The sequence below is a fragment of the Fusarium graminearum genome, chromosome 3 (assembly GCF_000240135.3).
Source record: "Fusarium graminearum PH-1 chromosome 3, whole genome shotgun sequence".
In the NCBI taxonomy this organism is placed as follows: Eukaryota; Fungi; Ascomycota; class Sordariomycetes; order Hypocreales; family Nectriaceae; genus Fusarium; species Fusarium graminearum.
In genome coordinates, this window is record NC_026476.1 from 4,709,470 (window position 1) to 4,730,454 (window position 20,985).

The window sequence follows — 20,985 nt, forward strand, 5'->3', positions numbered from 1 at the left end:
TCTATGAGGGGCCACGGATAAAGGTCCTCTATGGGATACAACAACTGTACACTATTGTAACTAGTCTTGGATGGGCAATGCATGTGGGCGGGTTAAGACTATGAGCGCAAAAATAAAATAGACGCTGAAAACTCGTACAAATTTTGATACATTATTCTATGTTGTTCCAGTGTTCAGGTTGCTGAAATCGCAGGGTTTCGTTTCCCCAACTCCACCAGCCAGCAGTCAAGTTACGAGCGAAGATCTCAAGTCCGAAACATTCTTTTCCCAGGACATCTTGAAATAGATTCCGAAGATTCGGCTTTCGCGAATGCACGTCAGGAACTGCCACGATGACTTTCGGTTTGAGGGCCTCTGGTTTCTTGCTGCCGATGCGTTTCGCTATGATGAGCTTCTCCCATGGCTTTCTCCATGTAGACTCGATATCATAGAGTGGTTCACCTGATGCAGCAACTTTGAGCCATGTCCACTCAGTCACAAACTCAAGGCCCCAAGTAGCCAAAAGACCTGTGCGAGAAGTCAGAAAGTCGTGGATAGTATGTTTGTTAGTGATCCAGACGGCGACGAGTCCGTCAGGTGCAAGATGAGCAGGCAAAGGAATCTGCAACAAGAGATCGTTCATCTCTGTCAAGTTGGAGACGGTAGCATATTTGTCCTTCATTCTCCTTACAGACCGGTTTGGCCATGGAGGATCTAAAACTACAAGGTCAAACTTGGGAGCTGAACTGTGAAACGAGTCACGCAGGGCCTCAATAGAACCATGTAGAGGTTCGGCTTTGTCTGGAAGTAGAGGCGGCAGGACGGATGCCGACGGTGGTGGTTGCGGCTCAATAAGGCGATCCAGATGAAAGGGACCGGAATATGAGTACAAATTGCTTAGGTCCTCCAATGCACTACTGACGGTTGCTGCTGTCATAAGCTCAGCCAACTGCGCAGCAGGTGACGCGAGTGCTGAGTGATCGCCTCCTCCATGCTGCCGGGGCTCCGGGGTTGGATACGGAGTTGCGGGGGGCTCTGCGGAGACGATGCGGCGGCGGCGGATCTGAGACGGGAGAACCTGGCTTTCTTCCAGGGATGTGGGGATATCGAGAATGATAATACTCTTGTCTGGACTCTCAAAGAGGACTGATGACCGATGGCTGACTTTAGTCATGGCTTTCCAAATCTGACTGCCGGATGACAGTTTTTCCACCTGCTTTTTTTCTTCTTTCTGCACCGCGGTTGAAAGAATAGAAATTCGCGGCGACAATCGGCAAACCTCGGCCTCGGTTATTGATCACCGGGACGGTTCAGCCTCTGCTATGTCTGTGAATCTGCTGAGTCTCAGTGGATTGTCAGCACATTCGTCCACTAAATCGCAATGTCTCAAACCCCTGGTGGGCTAACTTTTCGATCGCCATTAGGGGTTCTGGGGAATCTAATTCCGCTGGCTGCGCTGCGTGACCACTTTCTTTAGGTCATAACTCACCCGAACTTGTGGGGAGACCGTTGTTCTTGGCCACTGAGCTTCGGTTTAATGACGTCCAAGCCGCCCGCTGACAGCCGGGGATTGTAAATTCTGCCGCTCAGTCGCCGCTATCTCCAAATCCTCCCCATTCTCCAAACGTTCATCATTCTCCCCACCAAACCTGTTTTCACCAACTTTAGACATCTTCAGATACTGTTGTCGCGTTGGCTTCGAATACTGATCATCACTCAACTCTGCCACGGAATGTCGCATCCGTAGGCCTCGAATCCGTCCAACAAAGCCAGCCACGTGCTGCAATGTCCTCCGCCGACGCTGCTCACATGGAGCAGGCCTCATCCATGACCGAGGTTGCGCTGGAAAGCAACATACAGACCCATGGTTCTGCGCATGCCCTTACCAAGTCGAAAAGGGAGCCTTCTGTTTCTCCCACAGATCAGGAAGCAGCAACAACGAAACCGCACATGAAAAGTCTCGAATACATATGGAAGTCCGGCGTCGCGGGTGGTTTAGCCGGTTGCGCTGTAAGTGATTGAGTTTATAGCAAAACTTTATAGAACGTGCTAACTCTTGAGGAAAGGGTAAAACCGTTGTCGCGCCTTTAGATCGAGTAAAGATTCTTTTTCAAGCCAGCAATCCTCGGTTCGCAAAATATACAGGATCATGGGTTGGTGTTGCCAGCGCCATGAAGGATATCCATCAATATGAAGGCCTTCGGGGACTCTACCGTGGACACTCTGCGACACTATTACGAATATTTCCTTACGCCGGTATCAAATTCCTCGCATACGAACAAATCCGAGCCATTGTTATCCCCGATAGATCGTACGAGACGCCGATGAGGAGACTACTCAGTGGAAGTTTGGCAGGTGTCACATCCGTCTTCTTTACATACCCTCTAGAGGTCATCCGAGTACGACTGGCTTTCGAGACTAAGCGCGACGGCCATTCTTCTCTGTCATCGATATGCCGCCAGATATATAACGAGCAACCCATGGAGAAAGCGCCGGCACCTCGGTTACCGAATGCTCCTGCGCCTTTATCAGCGACTGCAGAGGCAACCGCAGCGACAGTTGAAGCCATCGCTCCCCGAACAGGACTGATCAACTTCTATCGAGGTTTTGCTCCAACTGTCATGGGAATGCTCCCGTACGCGGGCATGTCATTCTTGACTCACGATACTGTTGGTGATATTCTGCGGTTACCACGCTTCGCGAAGCACACGACACTACCAAAGAAGGAGAACCATCCTGAAGGAAAGCCAGCACCTTTACGGTCATGGGCAGAGCTTACTGCTGGTGGTATTGCCGGTCTGATTTCTCAAACCGCATCATATCCTCTCGAGGTAATCCGCCGGCGAATGCAAGTTGGCGGAGCCGTCGGTGACGGCCGTCGACTACGCATAGGCGAGACTGCGGGTATGATCTTACGAGAAAAGGGTCTGCCTGGTTTCTTTGTTGGCCTGACTATTGGATACGTCAAGGTGTTTCCCATGGCTGCGGTCGCCTTCTTCACATATGAGCGCATGAAGCTCGCCTTTGGCATATAGATGTATTTGAGCACTACGGTATCCATTGGGGGTTGGGCTTGATCGGCGTTGACGGAGTCCTTACACGGAGCAGCGAACTTTATTTTTTGGGACATGGCTTTGATGAAGGGGACAAGGACATACAGCTAGGTATACATGCAGCAAAAGAGTACAGTACAATGTAACGTTATGAGATGTTAAAGCCTGGTGGGATTTCCACTTGTGAAGCGCAAGCTATTTTTGTTTAAGATATGTTCTTTCTTCAGAAACTATCTTGTTTTCTCGTGGCAAAATCAGGGACACTGCCACGCGATGCGAGACAACGTGGGAGGTTCCGAAACACTCGCGCGCCATGTCGTTAGTCCATATTCAGTAGAGTGATATGACAGGCACAATTTTGCATCGTTACTACATGCGGAAACCCGACGCCTCTACTGAAATGCAACTCGTCCTGTTGGGAAATCGCCAGGGCAAGATGATTTATTAGTGAGCTTCTCGTGCTAGTTCAGTGCCGTTGATCAGACTAATCAACTTCCCGGGTACAGGATTGCTGTTTCGAGGCTGCCAGCCTCTCATAAAGTTCTCCATGCCTGTGGCACATGGTTATGTTCAAGCGATGGATGGGGGGTGAAGCATAGCTGTGGTGGCTCATTGCTGGCCTTTAGCTTGATGCGGATTAGAGATATTGAGCTTCACAAAGATGGGGTTAGTCAATGGCAAGTATACGGTACTTACGAGGAACTGGACATGGGGGTTTTAGGTAAGTTATCCGATCCATGATAGTCGTAGACATAGCTGATTGTTGCGATCAAGGGATGAGAATCTCCTGGCTCGATCCCAATAGACATGGGGTTGATTACGAAAAAAACATGGTAAATAACGTCTAGGTTCATGGATACTGTGCTTGTACAATTTGCCAGGTCTACTAATCTATCATATGTGGATTGTGAATCTAGTAGAGTGCGGTGCAATGCATCTCAGCGCAGCATGTTCCATGACGTTATTCACATGCAAGACCTGGGCGCATGTACACGGCAACGTGCTGGGTTGCAAAACCCCGGCAGTTGGAACAGAGTTGAAGCTAAAACTGCCAAGAGAAGCAAAGTAAAACATCAACACTACACAAACTAAATCAACGTCTGAAGTACCCTCCGATACGACTCAGAGGCGGTCTAAAATGTGTACAAGCTGTGTATATTCGTGTTCCTGTACTTACCCTATGGCTATGGCTATGGCTACCAAGTTTCCTGACAACGAAAGGAGTAAGCCAACACTAAATTTGACAAATAATAAAAATCCGAATCCTTATCTTGATTAATTAATTTATGCGACAGCGCGTCTGTTCGAATTTGCTGAAATATGTTAGCAGTTGTCAAGTTTCGTCCAAGTTGAAGACGAGTGTATAGACCCCTGATTGGACATGCCAGTCGCCAGCCAATGACAGTATAGGAGAGAGGAAGCTAAGGTAGACTGCAGGTGAGCTTCCAAAAATCCTAGCCTCAGCCTCAGCCTTTCATCCTCACTTCATCAAAGCTCCGTTCTAACATCACGCTGAATTTGCGCGAATCACCTACATTGGAAATACAGGACCAATTGGCTTCATATTACAACAACCTAGACACTGTGCTGCTCCCCAATCGATTGCGCCTCCTATTCCATCGCGACCTTCATCATGGCGTCTGCCGCCGATCTCGATGGCCTCGTTCTCCTTCGCCAATCCATCTCCTCTGGCGCGCCTTTCATCCCGAGCGCATCAGCTGACGCATCCGCGACCGAAGTCCCTCTCTCACAGGCCACGAATTTGCGCTTCCCCAACCAAAATATCACAGTCCCCATCGATGGCCCGACGCGCTTTGTGTCGCACGACAAGCCTGTCGACCTTCGCAGCATCTACTTTGCCTGGCTGAATCGCGAGGTCGCCATTCCCGAATACAATGCTTCGGCAACAAAGCTTAACGATGAGCTGTCAGCTGCGGGCAGCTCTGGCAAGGTCCAGAACTTGGGTTTCATTGAGCGTTTGGATCTGATTACCTGGCTTGAGGGTGCTAGTGAGGAGAGTGAGTATATCAAGCCGCTGGCCAATGATAAGGATGCTGCAACTACCGATGCGGCGACAACGGCGAAGACGGGCGCCGTGAATTCAGCTTCTCAGGCGCGATCTGGACGGGGTACCATGGACCCCAGACTGGTGGGCATTTACAATGGCGAACGAAAGATGGGTGATCGCAACACGGTACTAAGGGGTGCCAAGCCTACGGTATGTCTTGTAGTGAAAACGATTCGAGATTTATCTGACCTCAGTAGGACTTTTCTCATGTTCGTAAACTTGCCGCACCATTCATTCAGAAGAAATCTCAGTCCAGCTCCGCCAGCATCCCCACCAACCCATCACTCGCACTTAACCAGAAGGTTCCCACGAGGCGACCAGATCCCATCATTCTCCTATCACCTTCGGCCTCTTCTTTGATTCGCCTGTCGAACGTGAGGTCCTTTCTCGAGGATGGCAAGTTTGTGCCCACTGACGCAAGCGGCACTACAGCCACTATGCTTCATGTGCAGCGTCTTATCCCATCCATCGACCCTAACCGGCCTATGCGCTTTATTTTAGTAGAAGGCTCTGAGGCATTCAAGCCTGAGTACTGGAACCGAATCGTGGCAGTCCTCACGACCGGACAGACTTGGCAGTTCAAGAACTACAAGTGGAGCGACCCCAACGAGCTTTTTAAGCATACCTTGGGCGTTTACGTTGGTTGGCGAGGTGAGACAGCCCCGGATAACATCCGCGGATGGGGTCACCGAGTTCTATCAACCGGCATTGACCGCTGGCGTGGCGAGGGTCACGATGCCTCGCGTTTCCGCGACAAGGAGATTGTAGAGCAAATTTGGCGAGCCATTGAGGAAAACATGCGATACAGGGGTTGGAAGAAGGACAGAGCACCTTCTTCGATATAATTGGAAACTCGCAAAACATAAACGAGATGTTGCATTGGAATATGATACGCTCATGATTTGGGTTACTTCACCGACGAGAGCTATCATGAAAGGGGAGAGGGGAGGACTTGATTCCCCCAAGCACTAATGCGCCCTTGAGGTGCCAAAGCTAGGGGGCTTAAAAGCGATGGCGTTTGAACGGTTTCTTGCTATGTAGACATGCTTATCCGGTCTGGTTGCACGATGCAGCGAGTCATAGATCATATCAGAATATAGGCCAATTGATCCCTGATGTTTACTCAATGTATTGGTACAGTGGCAGACAGCGTTGGGATGGTTTCACTCTACAATTATGTGCTCACTGCGTCTAGACCGGACTGAACGGCATGTCGATATGGTCGCATCATGCTCTGGCTCCACGAAGTCGAAGTCTATTCAAGCAAGCATCGATGAACACGAAGGCGCCAAGAACAACACATAGTGTGCATGGTCCAGCAAGCTTCAAGAGCTTCAGACCTGGCAATGGGCATACCATCCGACTGGATAGTCATGAATCGGATGCACCACAGCACTGGGACCTACCACAGCTCAGATTTCCGTCCCGCCCTATAGCTAGTTCACCGACTGGCCAAAGCTCTGCATCAAACAAAGAAAAGGTGTCTCGAGATCGACGGCAATAGTTCAGTTAACGCCGACCCATCACGGGTAGCATCGACAGGCCCACGAGGTAAAAAGGCTGAAGATGTTGCTTTACGCCCGCACAGCAAGATGATTATATAAATATGACAGAGACAAGTATGTATCAGTGTGTAAGAGGAAGGTGTTTGCGACTGATCTACATAGCACCCCCACGACATCCTCCTAGCTCTATCCAATGTCAAGCTCTCCTGGAAGCTTTTCGGCTGCCTCGACCTCGTGGTGTTCCCCACACGTTTAGATGCTGACGAGTCTGGGGAGGAGGTTGACAGGAGGACATGACTCGGTGCCTTCTTCCCCTCTTCAAGCCCAAGCCCAAGCTATGGCCGGGGTCACACAATGTGATAGGAGCCCCAAGAACTCATCATACCGTGCAAGTGTATTTGAAATTGTGCCGTCAAAGTTGGGCGGATATAGGGCGGATTGTTATCGAGCTTGACTCGAGGCAGGGCCTCCTGTCCCACGCTGGTGGTCAGATGCGAGGATCTCATCACGTTTGGCTAGAGCGTGTTATTTTAGTTCAATGACAAACGAATAGGCTTGAACTCTTGGACAAATATTTTGTTTGATGAGTAAACTCGAAGTTCCAGATGGACGGAATAGGTCCGCTGCCCGTGTTTGACTGACTATGTGAAACACGGCGTCTAACAGGCTCAATTGGGAAATGTTCCGCAAGAGAAAACCAGTGCCTGAGCAACGTCCACTTGGTGCCAGCGGTATGACCCAGGTCCATAGTTAGGTGGAATAACACGACCAAGTCCCATGGTGGGCGCAGGTGGTGGTGGAGAGGTCGTCTTTTTTTGTCCAGACAGGTTTGAGCACGGATTTCAGCTCGGACACGAGAAATAGGGGCAGTAGCTTTTGCTGCATGTCAGGGACTAAGTACGGCACTCTTTGTTGGAGTTTGGACCACGGCGGCTAAGGAAAAGGTTCAATCTCTAGCGTCTTGGTAAGACCAGGAGTGTCCACGCACCTAGCAAACACACAGATACAGCACAATTACACATGTGAAATTCGAAGATGAGGACAGTACATAATTTACAGGCAATATCTGGATAATGGAACCCGAATTCTTGTTCCCGTTGACTAGATCGCCCGCTAGTAGTGTTTCCAAAAGCCCACAGGGCTAATTTTCGAGTCTCAACCTGTGAAGCCCATGTCCCAACCTAGCTGTGTTATAGCAGCGGTAGTATACGGAGTAGTTCACCGACTACTGTTTAGAAGGGGTTTTCACCTCGCTGGCCTGTCCTTGCTCGTTCCCATACATGCGGTGGAGGTTACAATCATAAATCGGATCATATTGCATCTATCTATATCTGGATTTGTACTGGATCTCGGGGTTCGCCGTGTGAAACTCTGGAGCCAATGCCGACATGAAGGGGGCACGGTCTAATGCCGAAGTTTATTGTCCGCTTCAAATACCGCTCAATTCAGGTTGATTTCGTATAGTTGCAGTATTCGCTTGTATGCTTACGTACTGGGATGGTTGTATTGTAGGGCTGGAGGATGAGCACTGAGTCGCGTACTGCGATGAATAATAATATGACGTGCGACCATTGATCTGCAAAACCGTCCCTACCGTTAGTGCAATTAGTGTAGCTCGATTGACCAAGTTGTATTGAAGGGGCTGATTTGACTGGTGAGAACTTTTGCTCTTGTTTAGCCAACGACCCTATTTCTTGATGCTTGACAAGATGCTTCGCAGAAATTTGTGGATATCACGATCCAAGAGCGGTTTAGACGGATCTGGGCTGGTTGGGTGATCACTGCTGGCCTCGTGGTTCATTTACATGGCACATGGCATGACAAGACACATGGCAAAGTATATTGTACCTGTCGCGTGGCAATGGTAGGATGGGTGGTAGGAAGCATGACATGAACAGGGGATCGAATCAGATTCATGGAACCCTTGTTTTTCCCTCGTGTGCGTCCTGACAACAACACTGCACAGGTATAGGTACATATTACAGACAGAGAACGTCTGGCGAAACACGACCCACGAACACATGTTTCGCGACTATTATAGACTTGAACTGTGACTGGCCTTGAAAGGTTTTTGTTAGTGACTCCGTGTATTCCGACATTTTTGACTCAAGATATCGTCGCACTTGGCAAGCACTGACCGCCGACAGCTCTGACAACAAAACTGCCATGGAGAAGCTTGGCGTGTAACATCACCTATCACAGAGTCAAGTATAAGTTTACTACATACTTTTTTTTTTTCCGTTAGCGCCCGAGAGATGTTACTTTGCAATGGATACCGACCGACCGATACCTAAAACATTGCACCCAACGCCAAACGTCACGCGAAATCGTCCGAACCTAAAACCATGTTTATGCAGGTATACGTCTGCCACATGGCGGCAAGGTCACTCACAATAGCAATAATATCAGTCCATACGCTATTGTACAGTACCGGAGTATACCCATATAACAGTCTGAACAAAAGCCTGTAGATCCATCATCGAACAGTGGGTTAGTAGCCAACAGGCAATAAAAAATATCAGAGTGGGAAAAAATAAGACAAGCGTGCTGCTACCGGCGGTGACGTCCTGATTGAGATGTGGAAACTCCGTAATTCCGGTACAACTCAATGAACTAAGAAAGCTCGTCTACGAACTGCCGGGACAAATTTCCGGTAGTATCATTGGATTCTAAGGCCTAGAACGTATATCGCGGTGAAGAAAAACGAGCAATCAAATAATGAGAACCGAAAAAAGAGATCAAAGCTGCAAACGCCTCCACTGCTCTTTCCTCTTTGCCCTTTGTTCCCAGCTGGTGGCTTCAACTGCACGAACAAACCCACGTGGCCCCGACCCCGCCAGAAGGAAGGAAGGAATGCTATAATCACACCCTGTCTTTACTTTGTTATGATATGTTTTGCTTTGCTTTCTTTTTCCTACCTCTTTTGCATAACCATAAATGGCAATAACAACCTACTGCCATCTGTAGAGTTTGACTTGCGCCAAAATGCTTTACTTCATAGGTCAGGGATCTGCAATATTCATCGATACCGCCACTTACTTGCGTCTCTTCGCCAAAACTTACACGCTGCAGATCGCTGACAAAGCTACTATGCGTGCGGCGTGGACTAGGATTCGAGCTTGCACAAGCAGCGATACTACGTCAGGAACTGGCATGGATCTGATGGCTTTACTACTTCGCGATGTACCTTGCTACTGAAGGCGCCGTGCCGTACTTTGCCGACTACGTTCTGCTCAAAAAATAGGTAGTTACAGACAAGAACAGAAAATTGTTGTGGTCAGATCATACAAAATGAAACACGGCAAAGTGGAGTGAGAACAGACAATGGAGTCCTCCTTTCGCTCGCTGTATGGCAGCTTTACGTGCAGCAGAGTTCAGTGATGGAGCCACGTGGGAATGCCGACATGGTAGAAAACATGACCAGTCACAACCTATTAGGTGCCGGCCTCAACACTCTCAACTCTCCCCTCCCAACAGACTCCAGTCTATGCTCCGTATTCGCAGCCCACCTAGCTGGCGGGCGAGCCCAGGCGGCCACCACAACCTGGACTATGGATAAGTCTTGTCGGATTGGCATTCTTTGTTGCGGCGGTGTAAGGATGGATGCTGCCTAGGGGGGCAACAGAAGAGCTGACCTGAGGTTCCAGACTACTAGTCTACATAGTAGTTGAAGTCAAGCACCAAAACCCGATTATTTCCACTCTGACAGCTGTACTGACTCGCTCGTTGGAATTCTTGTTAGGGGCTTGGAATACCATTGGGTGGGAGAGAAAAATGCAATCCGTAGCGAAACAGTACTTTTCCCGTACCATGAGATAATACGTAGTCGTCTGGATCTACAAGGAGGAGGACGTTCCAGGGCAAGACTTTATGTATCAAGGCTGATGGTATGCACAGACTCAACCTGTAGAAGCTTCATCTCATCTATCATCTAACCTTAGTGCAACGACTCTGGACTTGGCAAATGGTTAATCGAGAGCTAATGCAGGTATCCGCAGGCCGCAGTAGAAGTATAGCTTGACTCAGCATCAAAGTGGTATCTCTGTTTGCCTCTGGTTGACAACTCAGTTGGACCCTGACAGTCTGGATATATGATCCGAAAGGGACAGGGAGGGTCGGTTAATGGTAACCATGGCGCTAGGACTGCTATGGTCGCACTTGGCTGAGTGACATCCTGTCGTGAGCAAAAGCATCAATTGCTGACGAGGAGGCAAAAGAGAAACCGGAACAAAATGATAAAAGTTGAAGTGTACCATATTGGCGTTTGAGTCTTTGCCCCTTTCGCTGTGCCTACAGGTATGTACCTGCCTCACTGCAATGAATTAATGGTGTTGTCGTGTTCCTCCCATCTCTCCAACACTGGAGTTGTGTGTTCCTTCCCTGCTAGGGCCTTCTCCCCCTTGTTGATCGCCCACCCCTACAACTCCAGTACTGAAACTCAGGCTTCAGTCCCTGCACCTCCCACTGTCCACTCCAAATGGGCTCTAGATTATCGGTATCCCATTCTCGAAGTTACGTTGCTAAAAGATCAGCTGATTTAACGGCAAGCCCACTGAAACGCTCCGCATCTGTGACAGTTTTACGAATTGCTTTGCCGAACACCTGGACGGAATTTTGAGTCGACCTGGACTGTCCGGCCACTCAACATCTTCAAACCCCTGTCCCTGCCACGGAAAGGATTCCAGAAAGCTTCTAGAAGGATGGGCACAGAGCATCAGAAGCTGTAACGGTGCAAGTCGCAATCTCGCTTCGCAGCAAGAGAGGGCATAGGCGCTCTTTTAAGCTGGGAGTGAGCCGAGCGTGACGTGCGCACAGAGCGAGATGCTCAATCTAACAGACATCCGTCATTGACCGGGTCCTCCAGGCTCTGAGTGAGATGCGATACGGCAGGCAGTTGCCCGTTAAACAAGCATTCATCCTTGGGGTAATCTGGAGCAACAATTCAAGGCTGAGTTTTAAGTACGCTGTTCCTTGTGAACCGGCTGACAGCATCTTTGTCAACACCAATAGACTGCTTCGAAACCGACCAGCCTTTTGAGGAAGCGTGATTGTACAGCTAGTCAACTTCGTCAACGCTCTAACAATATCAATTTCCGACGCACCAACCATGAGAGAGGCCAGAGAGGCCAGGGCGAGGTCAGAGCGATCTGTGGCGTTCGCTCTAACCAAGATTTACAACCCGCCTTTTTGCTTACCCCAAATCTGTCGAATATGCGAGCGTCCTAATTGTGATAATCCCGAGGCGCAAAAATGATTTAATCCCGACAGTAGCGAAAGTACCTACATACGTACTCAGGTACTGTACCGAGGCAGGCTAGGCAACGCGCTTGACAAGGCGGCTTTTTCAAAGACGAAGCAGAAAAACCGCCAAACCAAAATGGTATCACTCGTGGGCGGCCGACTCGCCGTGTTCATGCACCAAGATATGGACATATTCAGCCGTTTCAAATTTCGTGTTTCAGCGTCACCTCTATCACTATGCTTAAAGTAGCTGTTCCTGCTGGGATAGACAAGCATCAGCATCCTACGACCAAGACCTACGGGACATGTTGTCAGCCCCCTAGCCATTTCATGGGGACCGGTTTACAGGGTATAGCCTTGTGTACGTACAATGATCACGTACCCGTCATCCAAAAGTTCGCGACCCAGGGTTTGTGACATGGTTGCATGCAAAACCAAGATGGAAATACTCTGGCATTTCTTCGGCAGCATGCCGATGCACATAGCGACTCTGAAGCAGAGCAGCAGACATCGCGTGGGGCAGAGTGCAGCACACAGTAAGGGGCAAGCACGCCCAGCAGCGACATGGTTGCATGCATGGACAGGAACTTGGGCGCTTTGATCGCATGGCAACAACGTGATGCGGTGGAAGGAGGCACTGAGCATGGCTACAAGGAAAGTTTACCGGCCGAATGCAGCTTAGCATGGTAGGCAGAATCCCTGAAGCCACGCGCAGTCAAGGGGGACTGTTGAGACCTGATTGAGTGCAACAAGTGAGACAGACATGCACACGCCCGCGGCTCAGTAGCCACGCTGTGGTACTGGTTCAACATGTGAGGAAAGATTACCCAGCCCAGCCTGCCAGCGGCCCAGATGGAATGAACAATGAAGCACAACGATAATAGAGGACAACACAGCATTTTCCCTTTTTACAGATTATCTGTTCACTGAACACATCTAGTCGGGGTCAGTCTGCAGTTAGACATCTATTTACATACCTTGTAGCTCTACTACTGGCGGTTATCCCTGTCTCTACAAGCCTGGCGCTCGTTTCTCATTGAACGATACAGGCGTGTACAAGTTACCGTTAAACACCCACCAAGAGACATTCTGCCCAAGCGTGCATTCCTCTCTGGTGGCTGGTATAGCACGCGCCTTTGAGATCGACTAAGCTTTCGGGCGCTAGCTTGCGTTGTTGCTATGCGATGCTTTCACTCGATGCGATTTGTAACGAGGCGTTGACCCAGACGACGCTCGCCTGTCATGGTTGCACAGGGTACGCTCATGGTGGGCAAGCCCACCGGGGGATTCCGCACACAGCTACGACATGGAAAACATGTTCCAGAAACGAATTTTTCAGGTGTTTAAAGGGACGGTTGGAGATCTGTGTCCAGGTTTAGTCGTCATACAGCGCCTCAAAACCGCCGGTTTACTGTCAATCGGTCGTGTCTCGCTGCCGATGCCGTCCGGGCTGTTGTTGTGTGCCAGCCGATGAGATCAGAACAGTCATGTATGTATTATGTACTGTTACGTACCCTACCTGGTGGCATTGCAAAGTGCGGAGGTGCTGCACGCCGCAGACCGCTTGCATATCAGCAACGATTGATGCAGGCATTCCGAGAGAAAGAAAAAGAAAACCTCCAAGGAAGTCGGATGGTTTCAGCCCGTGAACCCCCAACAAGTCTGGTGCCCTAACGCGTTACGTACAGCGCTCTAGTGCATGTATGTACGAGCCCCAAATGCGACGATAGCGCAAACGAGAGCTGTGCAGGACCCAGTATCGACACCGGACATGCAAGCTGCTGGAAACGGCCATGGTTTGTTGTGAACTGTACCTGTTCTCATGTCTCTAGTTTGTGGACTTGATGGTATGACCCTACTCAGTATTTTACTTATCGTTGCTAACAATAGACACAAGTAAAACAGGGAATTTCGATTTTGGCTGAGATGGCATACACACACTGTTACATGTTGCCAGTTGTGAAGATAGTTATTATCATGTTTGGCAGGTCCCTGATGAATGTCAACGCCCTCATCAGTTTATGGCACCTCCATTGTCATTCATTGCCTTTCCACGCCACTAATGATTAGGCGTTCAACATTATCTATATTTATATCGGTGTCTGTTTTCTTTGATCTCCATGTTTCACTCGGAGCCGATAATCAGCCTACTGTACCAAAGGTACGGTACCCGGAACATCGATGGCGCTGCGCTACTAACAAAGCGAATGCCTTGTTCTTCTTTGACCCCAAACACAGCCTCTGACAGTTGATATGCCGAGCCATGCTAAGTAAGATGAAGACACATTGATTATCCGATACGGCGCAGCCGGTTCAATGCTCGTGACAGTCCCGAGCTGTCACCAGCCTGACATATCAGACCAGCGCGAATATGCGCTGAAAATCCTAGGACAAAGATGCCGTATTGTCCAGTCTCGTCTCGTAGCTAAGGTACTATGTATGGAGAGAGTATCGCTTGCAGTGATGGATAACAAGGAAAACAGACAGATGGATGCCTGGCTGAAAGGAAGTGAGCGGGCTGTTATAGTCCTTGGTTAGCAGCATCAATAGTATGAAAGACGGTATGGATGAAAAAATATCATTACAAGTTGGACTATCTACTCTGAGAATCCACTTTAGCGGTAGTAAAGTAGTGCTGTCTTTCTGCTTTCCTTTCTTTTTCTTCTTCTTCTTCTTCTTCCTCTCTCACACTCTCTCCCCTCCTTGTAACCACTCCGCAATATTACATAGTAAGAGACCCTTTCTTCTCTCTTGGGTTCCTGAGATTCTTTTTTAGCTGGAGAATCGGGCGTCTTGACCCTGATCCTGGCCCTTGCCCTGGTTATTTAGCTGCTTGGAGACCATCCATGGATCTCGCCCGCTGTCCTCAGCGCCCGCGTCCGACTGGAGAACGGAGGCCGGGTAAGATCCACTCGCTAGCAGTGAGTCCCCTCTTCTATCTGGACGCCTCTGTGCAAGATGATCAAGGGGTCCCCTTTTGACACCTCCACCCTCCCCCCCTCTCCTCTCCTCTCTGCCTGTACTCAGTACCCGTACCAGTACCTGTACCTGTACCAGGACCACCTCAGTACCTACGACCCTCTCTCTACTTCCGTTACCTTACCTTACCTATTCTCGCCTTTGCCTATCCTATCCTATCCTAATTCCACCCAGACCTGATCTATCTTTTCTGTGTCCCACTTGACTTGGTTTACTCTGCTTCCACTCGTTCGCCGCGTCCATCCCCAACCCACTTCCACTTCCATCCTTCTTATTTGAACCTTCCCGCTGCCGTCACCGTAAAACTCCCCTCCTTCTGACCTTTCTCGTTCCCGTTAGATGGCCACTCTGTCGCATCACCAAAAACACACGGTAAACCAGTCTGCCTCTCCTTCTGATACCTTCGACCAGGATACGACTACTCGCTCTCACCCACCTTCTCAAGTTACCACTCCACGCTCCTCGCCTCCTCTTGAACCACCGCCCGCACCACCGGTGGACGCTACCATTAACCCTTCCATTGTCTCCGCAAACACAACCACTGGGTCAAGATCAGCATCGGGAACAGGATCAGGGCCAGCACCGGGAACGAACACACCCGCCTACGTCCCATACAACCCGCACCAAGGTCATCATCGCCATACCTCGTCAGTCTCGAGATTGAACAATCGTTCCTCCACAGGTCTCTTCGCCTTGGCCGCCTCTGCCTTTGACCGCACGCAAAACGCAATTGCTGCCATCTCAGAGCCATCCGTCCGACCTCGACAGTCCAGCGGTGCTCTTTCGAGGCTTTCCTTGCTCACCAGCTCTTCACCTTCGTCCGAACCCTCTAGTCCGGACAAGTACCACCGCCTTCGAAGCTCATCAAACCAATCACTTTCCTCAGGCGCAACCGTGGACGGCAAGATTGCTCCCCAGGCATTGCAGGCGAATAACCCGCCGTCTCAGCCTTACACAACCACAGACCCGAATCACCCTCTTCCTTACAAGTCCTCCACAGCCGCCAAGATGCATCAAACATCATCGCGCTTATTGCGCATGACGGACGATGACCGGCCATTCACAAAGGTAAGCTCTTTCCCTACTTCAAATTGCATGGTGTGCTTTGCATGCGCCGTTTCGCCGTGTGCGCAGACATGCATAATTGTTGCCTATGCACCAATTGCATTCTAGCAAGAAAGCTATACATACTCGAGTCCTTGCTGACAGAGTTGCACAAACAGGACTTTAAAGATCTCTTCTCAACCCTTGTTGTTAGTTTGCTGCCGCTTTCGGCTCATCGTGTCCGATTGACCAAGGTTGAATACACCTTTTTGTCCGAGGATGCTATTAACAACCTGGGCTCTCTCAAATTCTCTCAATCCAATCGCATGCCTGACCCCAAGGACCCCTCCCGCATTGTTACCACCACGACAACCACCACTTTCTCCATGGCTAAGGACATGGCTCGTTCTATCTGTCAACGGTTTCTGGAGGCACGTTTTATCGAATCAGCCGATGGTAAATACCAGCAGGTTTACACGATGAAGGGCTCTGTCTGGCAACTAACCCCCAAGGGTATTACCGTTTTGGATAGATTCTGTTCCAGGAACGGTATCCAGCAAAAGCAAGTTTCTGAACTCGCCAACCTCGCTTCCACCCAGCTGGTGCTCCTTGAGCGCGACCCTCAGACGGACAAGCTTCTCCACGATCACGGAACAATCGAGGTTATCTTCCGCCGATTTGCTGGGTCAGAGGGCCGCAACATTAAGTCCACTGTCAACGCCGCCGACTCAGACTCTCTACATGACTACAGGGATGGACTCACAGGAGTCAAGATGGCTGCTGAGCGCAAGGTGAATGGAAAGACATATCGTGATACCTTCACTGGTAAGGCTACCACTGATTGGCTCATGGATTGTTCGACTATTGTGGATAAGAGAGAAACCGTCGAGGTGGCCACCCTCTTTGTCGAGTTCGAGTTGATGGAGCCTGTAGCCCAGGACCGAGCTTACATGGCTCAGAACCCTGGCTGCAACCTTTTCCAGCCCACCAAGTATGCCATCTACCAACTATCACAACGCGGAAAGGATATTGTTAGCGGCGCTGCCTCTCGAGGACGAGCTTCCGAGAGTGAAGGCGGTGCCACATCTCAGCGAAACGGCATCACCAGAGACTCCAACACTCAGCGCCTTGATAAGATTCTTAACGACCCTGCTCTTCGCCTGCTTTTCCGTGAACAGCTCCGGGATACTCACTGCGAAGAGAACTTGTCCTTCTACCAAGATGTTGATGAGTTCGTGCGCAGCTGCAAGGCTGCTACACGGGCTGCTCAAAAGGCGCCTAACACCAATGCTATGGACGGAATTAAAGAGATTATGGCTTCAGCATATGGTATTTACAATGCCTTCCTTGCTCCCGGATCGCCTTGCGAGCTCAACATCGATCACCAGTTGCGTAACAACCTGGCTACACGAATGACTAAGGCCGTTGGGCAGGATGTGGCTATGATTGACACACTTCAAGAAGTGACGTCGCTGTTTGAGGATGCTCAAAACGCAGTCTTCAAGCTGATGGCTAGTGTAAGTTTGGCTAAAAACCGCCCCCGTCCCAGCCCCCCATGGCACGTTCGCGGCCACGCCGATCCCTCTCAATTGAGGATAAAGCAATGCAGATGCTAATATAGGAGAAAACAGGACTCGGTACCAAAATTCCTTCGCAGCCCCAAGTACGAGCAGCAATTGCGAAACTATGAATTCGACGTTGTTGGCCGAGGCCCCGAGCGAAGCCAAAGCAGGTCCAACCGAAAGTGATCTCTCCCCCGAAGGAAATCCGGCCATGCGCTATCTACACTAGAGCGGGTTGACTAGGCTCGAAAGGAAAGCTCAAGTCTAAAACAGATCCAGACTTGAGGCCAGAACCAGAAACCAGGAAAAAAAAAACAGGGCTATGACCAGGACCCTGAACCTTGCTGGGCCAGCTCAAGCATTTACATCATCTGCCTCATTTAATCACGAGTCATTTGCATAGAGACGTTTGACAGTTTTGGCTACCAAAGCGTTTTATCACGAGAACGATACCACCTAGAGCCATACCTTCCTGCATTACCGGTGTTTTGGTTTCTGAGCTATTTTGTTTTTGCCATGTTCTTAATTTTTTTATTATTCGCGCCTCGGCCCCTTTCTCTTCGGCGGCTAGTGCTAAGTTAGGGGCCATAGCCCACAGCCACAGCTACGGCTACGGCTTTGCCTACCAGACCCGACAACAGTCTACTCACTTCGGCCGCCTCCGAAGACGCTCGGGTGGCCTTTATTCCGCGTCATGCCCTATTTGCTCATTCATGATGGATCTCGGATTGAAAACTATTATTTCGACAATAGGGTGCTCGGATGTACCGATGAGAGAAGCTGATGGGGCGTGCGGTCGACAGCTTCCTGCTTGGATACAGTTACACTGCTTGGTTGTGCCGAGTAACGAGCGCCGAGCTTCGAATCAATCCCGAGACAAAGACGAGCTATACGAATTTCGATTGGGATCTTCGAGACATGACTATGACCGTATGGATATAGGACGAAACGGCCTGTGAGAAATGGTTGATCGATTTGCACAGCGTGAGGGATTTCGACAAACGAAATCGGCAGCACTTCTCTTGTTATTATCTTTGTGTTTTTTGTACTACTTTGGGGGGTTTACTTCTTCATTATCTCTCTCTTTTCTTTTATTTATTTATTATGTTGCGGACGGCACCCCAATATCTTGGGACCGAAAGTAAATGCATTGCATTGGAAGGAGTCGGGGTACATTACGGCGGGCCAGCGCTGAAATACGATTGTACATAGAAAAAAGACACTGGGCGGGCAGTCTCGATAGCTTTTGTCGAGAGGAATAAACAAAGACAAGGAAGCGAATCACATCAGTATGTGCACTTGAATCGTGAGCTTATTTACTGGTATGATGACCGACTGGTGTTTGTGAAATTGTTCAAGTGGAATGTGTAGATATGCTCTGATAGAGCCAAGACATCGCGTGATCATGACAAAATACACAAACGATACTGTAGCAATTGTCATTGCACATGTTTATTCACATTGCGTGTGTTACGAATTAAAGACTGAATGCATGCCGTGTCTCAACCCTCTGCTACACTATATCGCCCCTTTAATGAGAAGCGGCAGATAACAGGGTCAATATTTTGACTGCATAAAAGTAATTTAGACAATGATAGAACAGAAGGAAGTAAAATTGCCTCATGTTTCTTTTTCCTCATTTCCCCTCTTTTCAATTAGTCTAATTTCTTGTACCATAAGAGTTATGTATGTCCTTGGCAAACAAAACCATAGTAGCTATTGTTCATCAACTGTGATGCGCACAAAGCCTTGTCTTGTGATCAAGAAACCACTATAACATCAATACAGAGTAAATAAGAACCACTCCTCGGCGCTCCCGTCACCAAGACATGTCATCAAAGCAAAAAAAGAGGCTGAATGTTGTTATTGTCAAGATAAACGAACAACCAAACAATGCTCTTCGTTCTTGATGTAGGTGGGGGCGATTGATGAGCCAAGGGAGGAAGAGACAATTCACGGGCGAGACCAAGACAGCTTCCAGATCAACCGATTCTTTTGAGAATCGCTGATTGTCGAATCGGGGAGTTTTATGAGGATTGCCTGAGAGGGTCTTTCTTGTTCAATGGTATTTTGCTTAGGGTACTAATTTTGTGTAATATTGATTTGTTCTTTGTTTACATAGTACTGAATTACACGCAACAACGTGCCTATTTGAAGAGAATCACTGCAGGATACCTGAGCATATAGAGGGACAGTTTACATCTACAGAGTGGCTACAGACAGCAAGTGTCATGTCGTTTCAGCCAAGGATCACACAACCCGTCGACTCAGAATTCACTTACACCCAACAAGTCCAGTTATAAATAAGATTATTTAGAAACAAACTCGCGGCGCTCAAAATAACTTTCCTAGACATTGGCTCCTCATTCATTCAGCTCAATTACAGAAAAACATCTCCTTGCAGGTCGTAACCCGGCCACAACTCCCTTAGAACGGAGCCGCAATTTCTTTCTCTTTCTCCCTTGCGTACTGGAATGAAGCAACATGACGATACATTGGTTTCCATTCTTTACTGTGGCGGCCAGATTGTCGCAAGCCTCAGGGGCAGAGAGGAAAGAAAACGAACAAGAAAGATGAGAGTGAGACAAGGGAGGGTAAAATGGAGGCTCTGGGCCGGTGTCTAAGGCTTCAATTTTGAGATATAAGAAGACCTCTCTGACAGCTTCATCGTATCTTTTCCCTCAGTATCACTCAGCATCATTCTTCGTTCTCTGCAACACACACTCGTTAACATTCTCGCCCAAGTCACTCGCTTGACCACACTCACTCACTCCAGCAAAATTGCAATCGCTCTTCCAAACTCACTCACTCTTTGAAGTATCCCCCAAAACAAAACCAGTCTTTCAAGATGTACGCCTTCAACGCCGCCGCTCTCCTCGCCCTTGTTGGTGTCGCTGCTGCCAAGCCCACCATGTCTCCTGCTCCCATGCCCACTGGAAGCAAGAACGGCACCGTCACTGTCACCAGCGTCGTCGATGTCTACACCACCTACTGCCCTGGACCTACCAGCTTCCACATGGGCGGCAAGGACTACATCGTCACCAAGCCCACCACTCTGATCATCACTGACTGTCCTTGCACCGTCACTGAGACTCACCCCGCTCCTACTTGGATTCCCGGCCACCCTGGCTACAAGCCCGAGCACCCCGTCAAGCCCGAGCATCCCTCCAAGCCTGAGCATCCCTCCAAACCTGAGCACCCCGTCAAGCCTGAGCACCCCGTCAAGCCCGAGCACCCCGTCAAGCCTGAGCACCCCATCAAGCCCGAGCACCCCTCCAAGCCCGAGCATCCCTCCAAGCCCGAGCATCCCTCCAACCCTGAGCACCCCGAGGTTGAGAAGCCCGCCCAGCCTGAGCACCCCACCAACCCCGAGAAGCCTGAGGGTGAGAAGCCCGGCAAGGGAGAGGATGTCCCCGAGGAGCCCGTTGTCACTGCCGGCGCCGGTGCCGTTCAGTTCGGACTTGGCCTTGCCGCCTTCCTCGGTCTCATGGCTCTGTAAACTAGCAACCATGAGAGTCAAGACGCCAGATGACAGCCTCGAGAAACGAACAAGA

At 49.6% G+C, this 20,985-nt stretch overlaps 6 protein-coding genes across 6 annotated transcripts; 4 read left to right on the top strand and 2 right to left on the bottom strand.

Moving 5' to 3' along the window:
* Positions 1-151: 151 nt before the first annotated feature.
* FGSG_06225 (uncharacterized protein) lies at positions 152-1,153 on the bottom strand (the record flags this gene model as incomplete). Its single annotated transcript, XM_011326568.1, has 1 exon — positions 152-1,153. The coding sequence occupies one exon, from the start codon at positions 1,151-1,153 to the stop codon at positions 152-154; it is 1,002 nt and encodes a 333-aa protein (XP_011324870.1).
* Positions 1,154-1,764: 611 nt separating this feature from the next.
* FGSG_06226 (carrier protein LEU5) lies at positions 1,765-3,014 on the top strand (the record flags this gene model as incomplete). The annotated part of the gene is made up of 2 exons (XM_011326569.1): positions 1,765-1,989; positions 2,046-3,014. The coding sequence occupies 2 exons, from the start codon at positions 1,765-1,767 to the stop codon at positions 3,012-3,014; spliced, it is 1,194 nt and encodes a 397-aa protein (XP_011324871.1).
* A 1,505-nt stretch (positions 3,015-4,519) lies between these two features.
* Positions 4,520-5,945, top strand: FGSG_06227 (uncharacterized protein; the record flags this gene model as incomplete). Its single annotated transcript, XM_011326570.1, has 2 exons — positions 4,520-5,250; positions 5,298-5,945. Exons 1-2 carry the CDS (start codon positions 4,666-4,668, stop codon positions 5,943-5,945), a joined length of 1,233 nt encoding a protein of 410 aa, XP_011324872.1. The 5' UTR covers positions 4,520-4,665.
* A 5,952-nt stretch (positions 5,946-11,897) lies between these two features.
* Positions 11,898-12,412, bottom strand: FGSG_12893 (uncharacterized protein; the record flags this gene model as incomplete). Its single annotated transcript, XM_011326571.1, has 2 exons — positions 11,898-12,142; positions 12,229-12,412. 2 exons carry the CDS (start codon positions 12,410-12,412, stop codon positions 11,898-11,900), a joined length of 429 nt encoding a protein of 142 aa, XP_011324873.1.
* A 3,508-nt stretch (positions 12,413-15,920) lies between these two features.
* FGSG_06228 (developmental regulator flbA) lies at positions 15,921-17,617 on the top strand (the record flags this gene model as incomplete). The annotated part of the gene is made up of 3 exons (XM_011326572.1): positions 15,921-15,923; positions 16,049-17,386; positions 17,501-17,617. The coding sequence occupies 3 exons, from the start codon at positions 15,921-15,923 to the stop codon at positions 17,615-17,617; spliced, it is 1,458 nt and encodes a 485-aa protein (XP_011324874.1).
* Positions 17,618-20,279: 2,662 nt separating this feature from the next.
* FGSG_06229 (uncharacterized protein) lies at positions 20,280-20,930 on the top strand (the record flags this gene model as incomplete). The annotated part of the gene is made up of 2 exons (XM_011326573.1): positions 20,280-20,651; positions 20,781-20,930. 2 exons carry the CDS (start codon positions 20,280-20,282, stop codon positions 20,928-20,930), a joined length of 522 nt encoding a protein of 173 aa, XP_011324875.1.
* Positions 20,931-20,985: the final 55 nt, after the last annotated feature.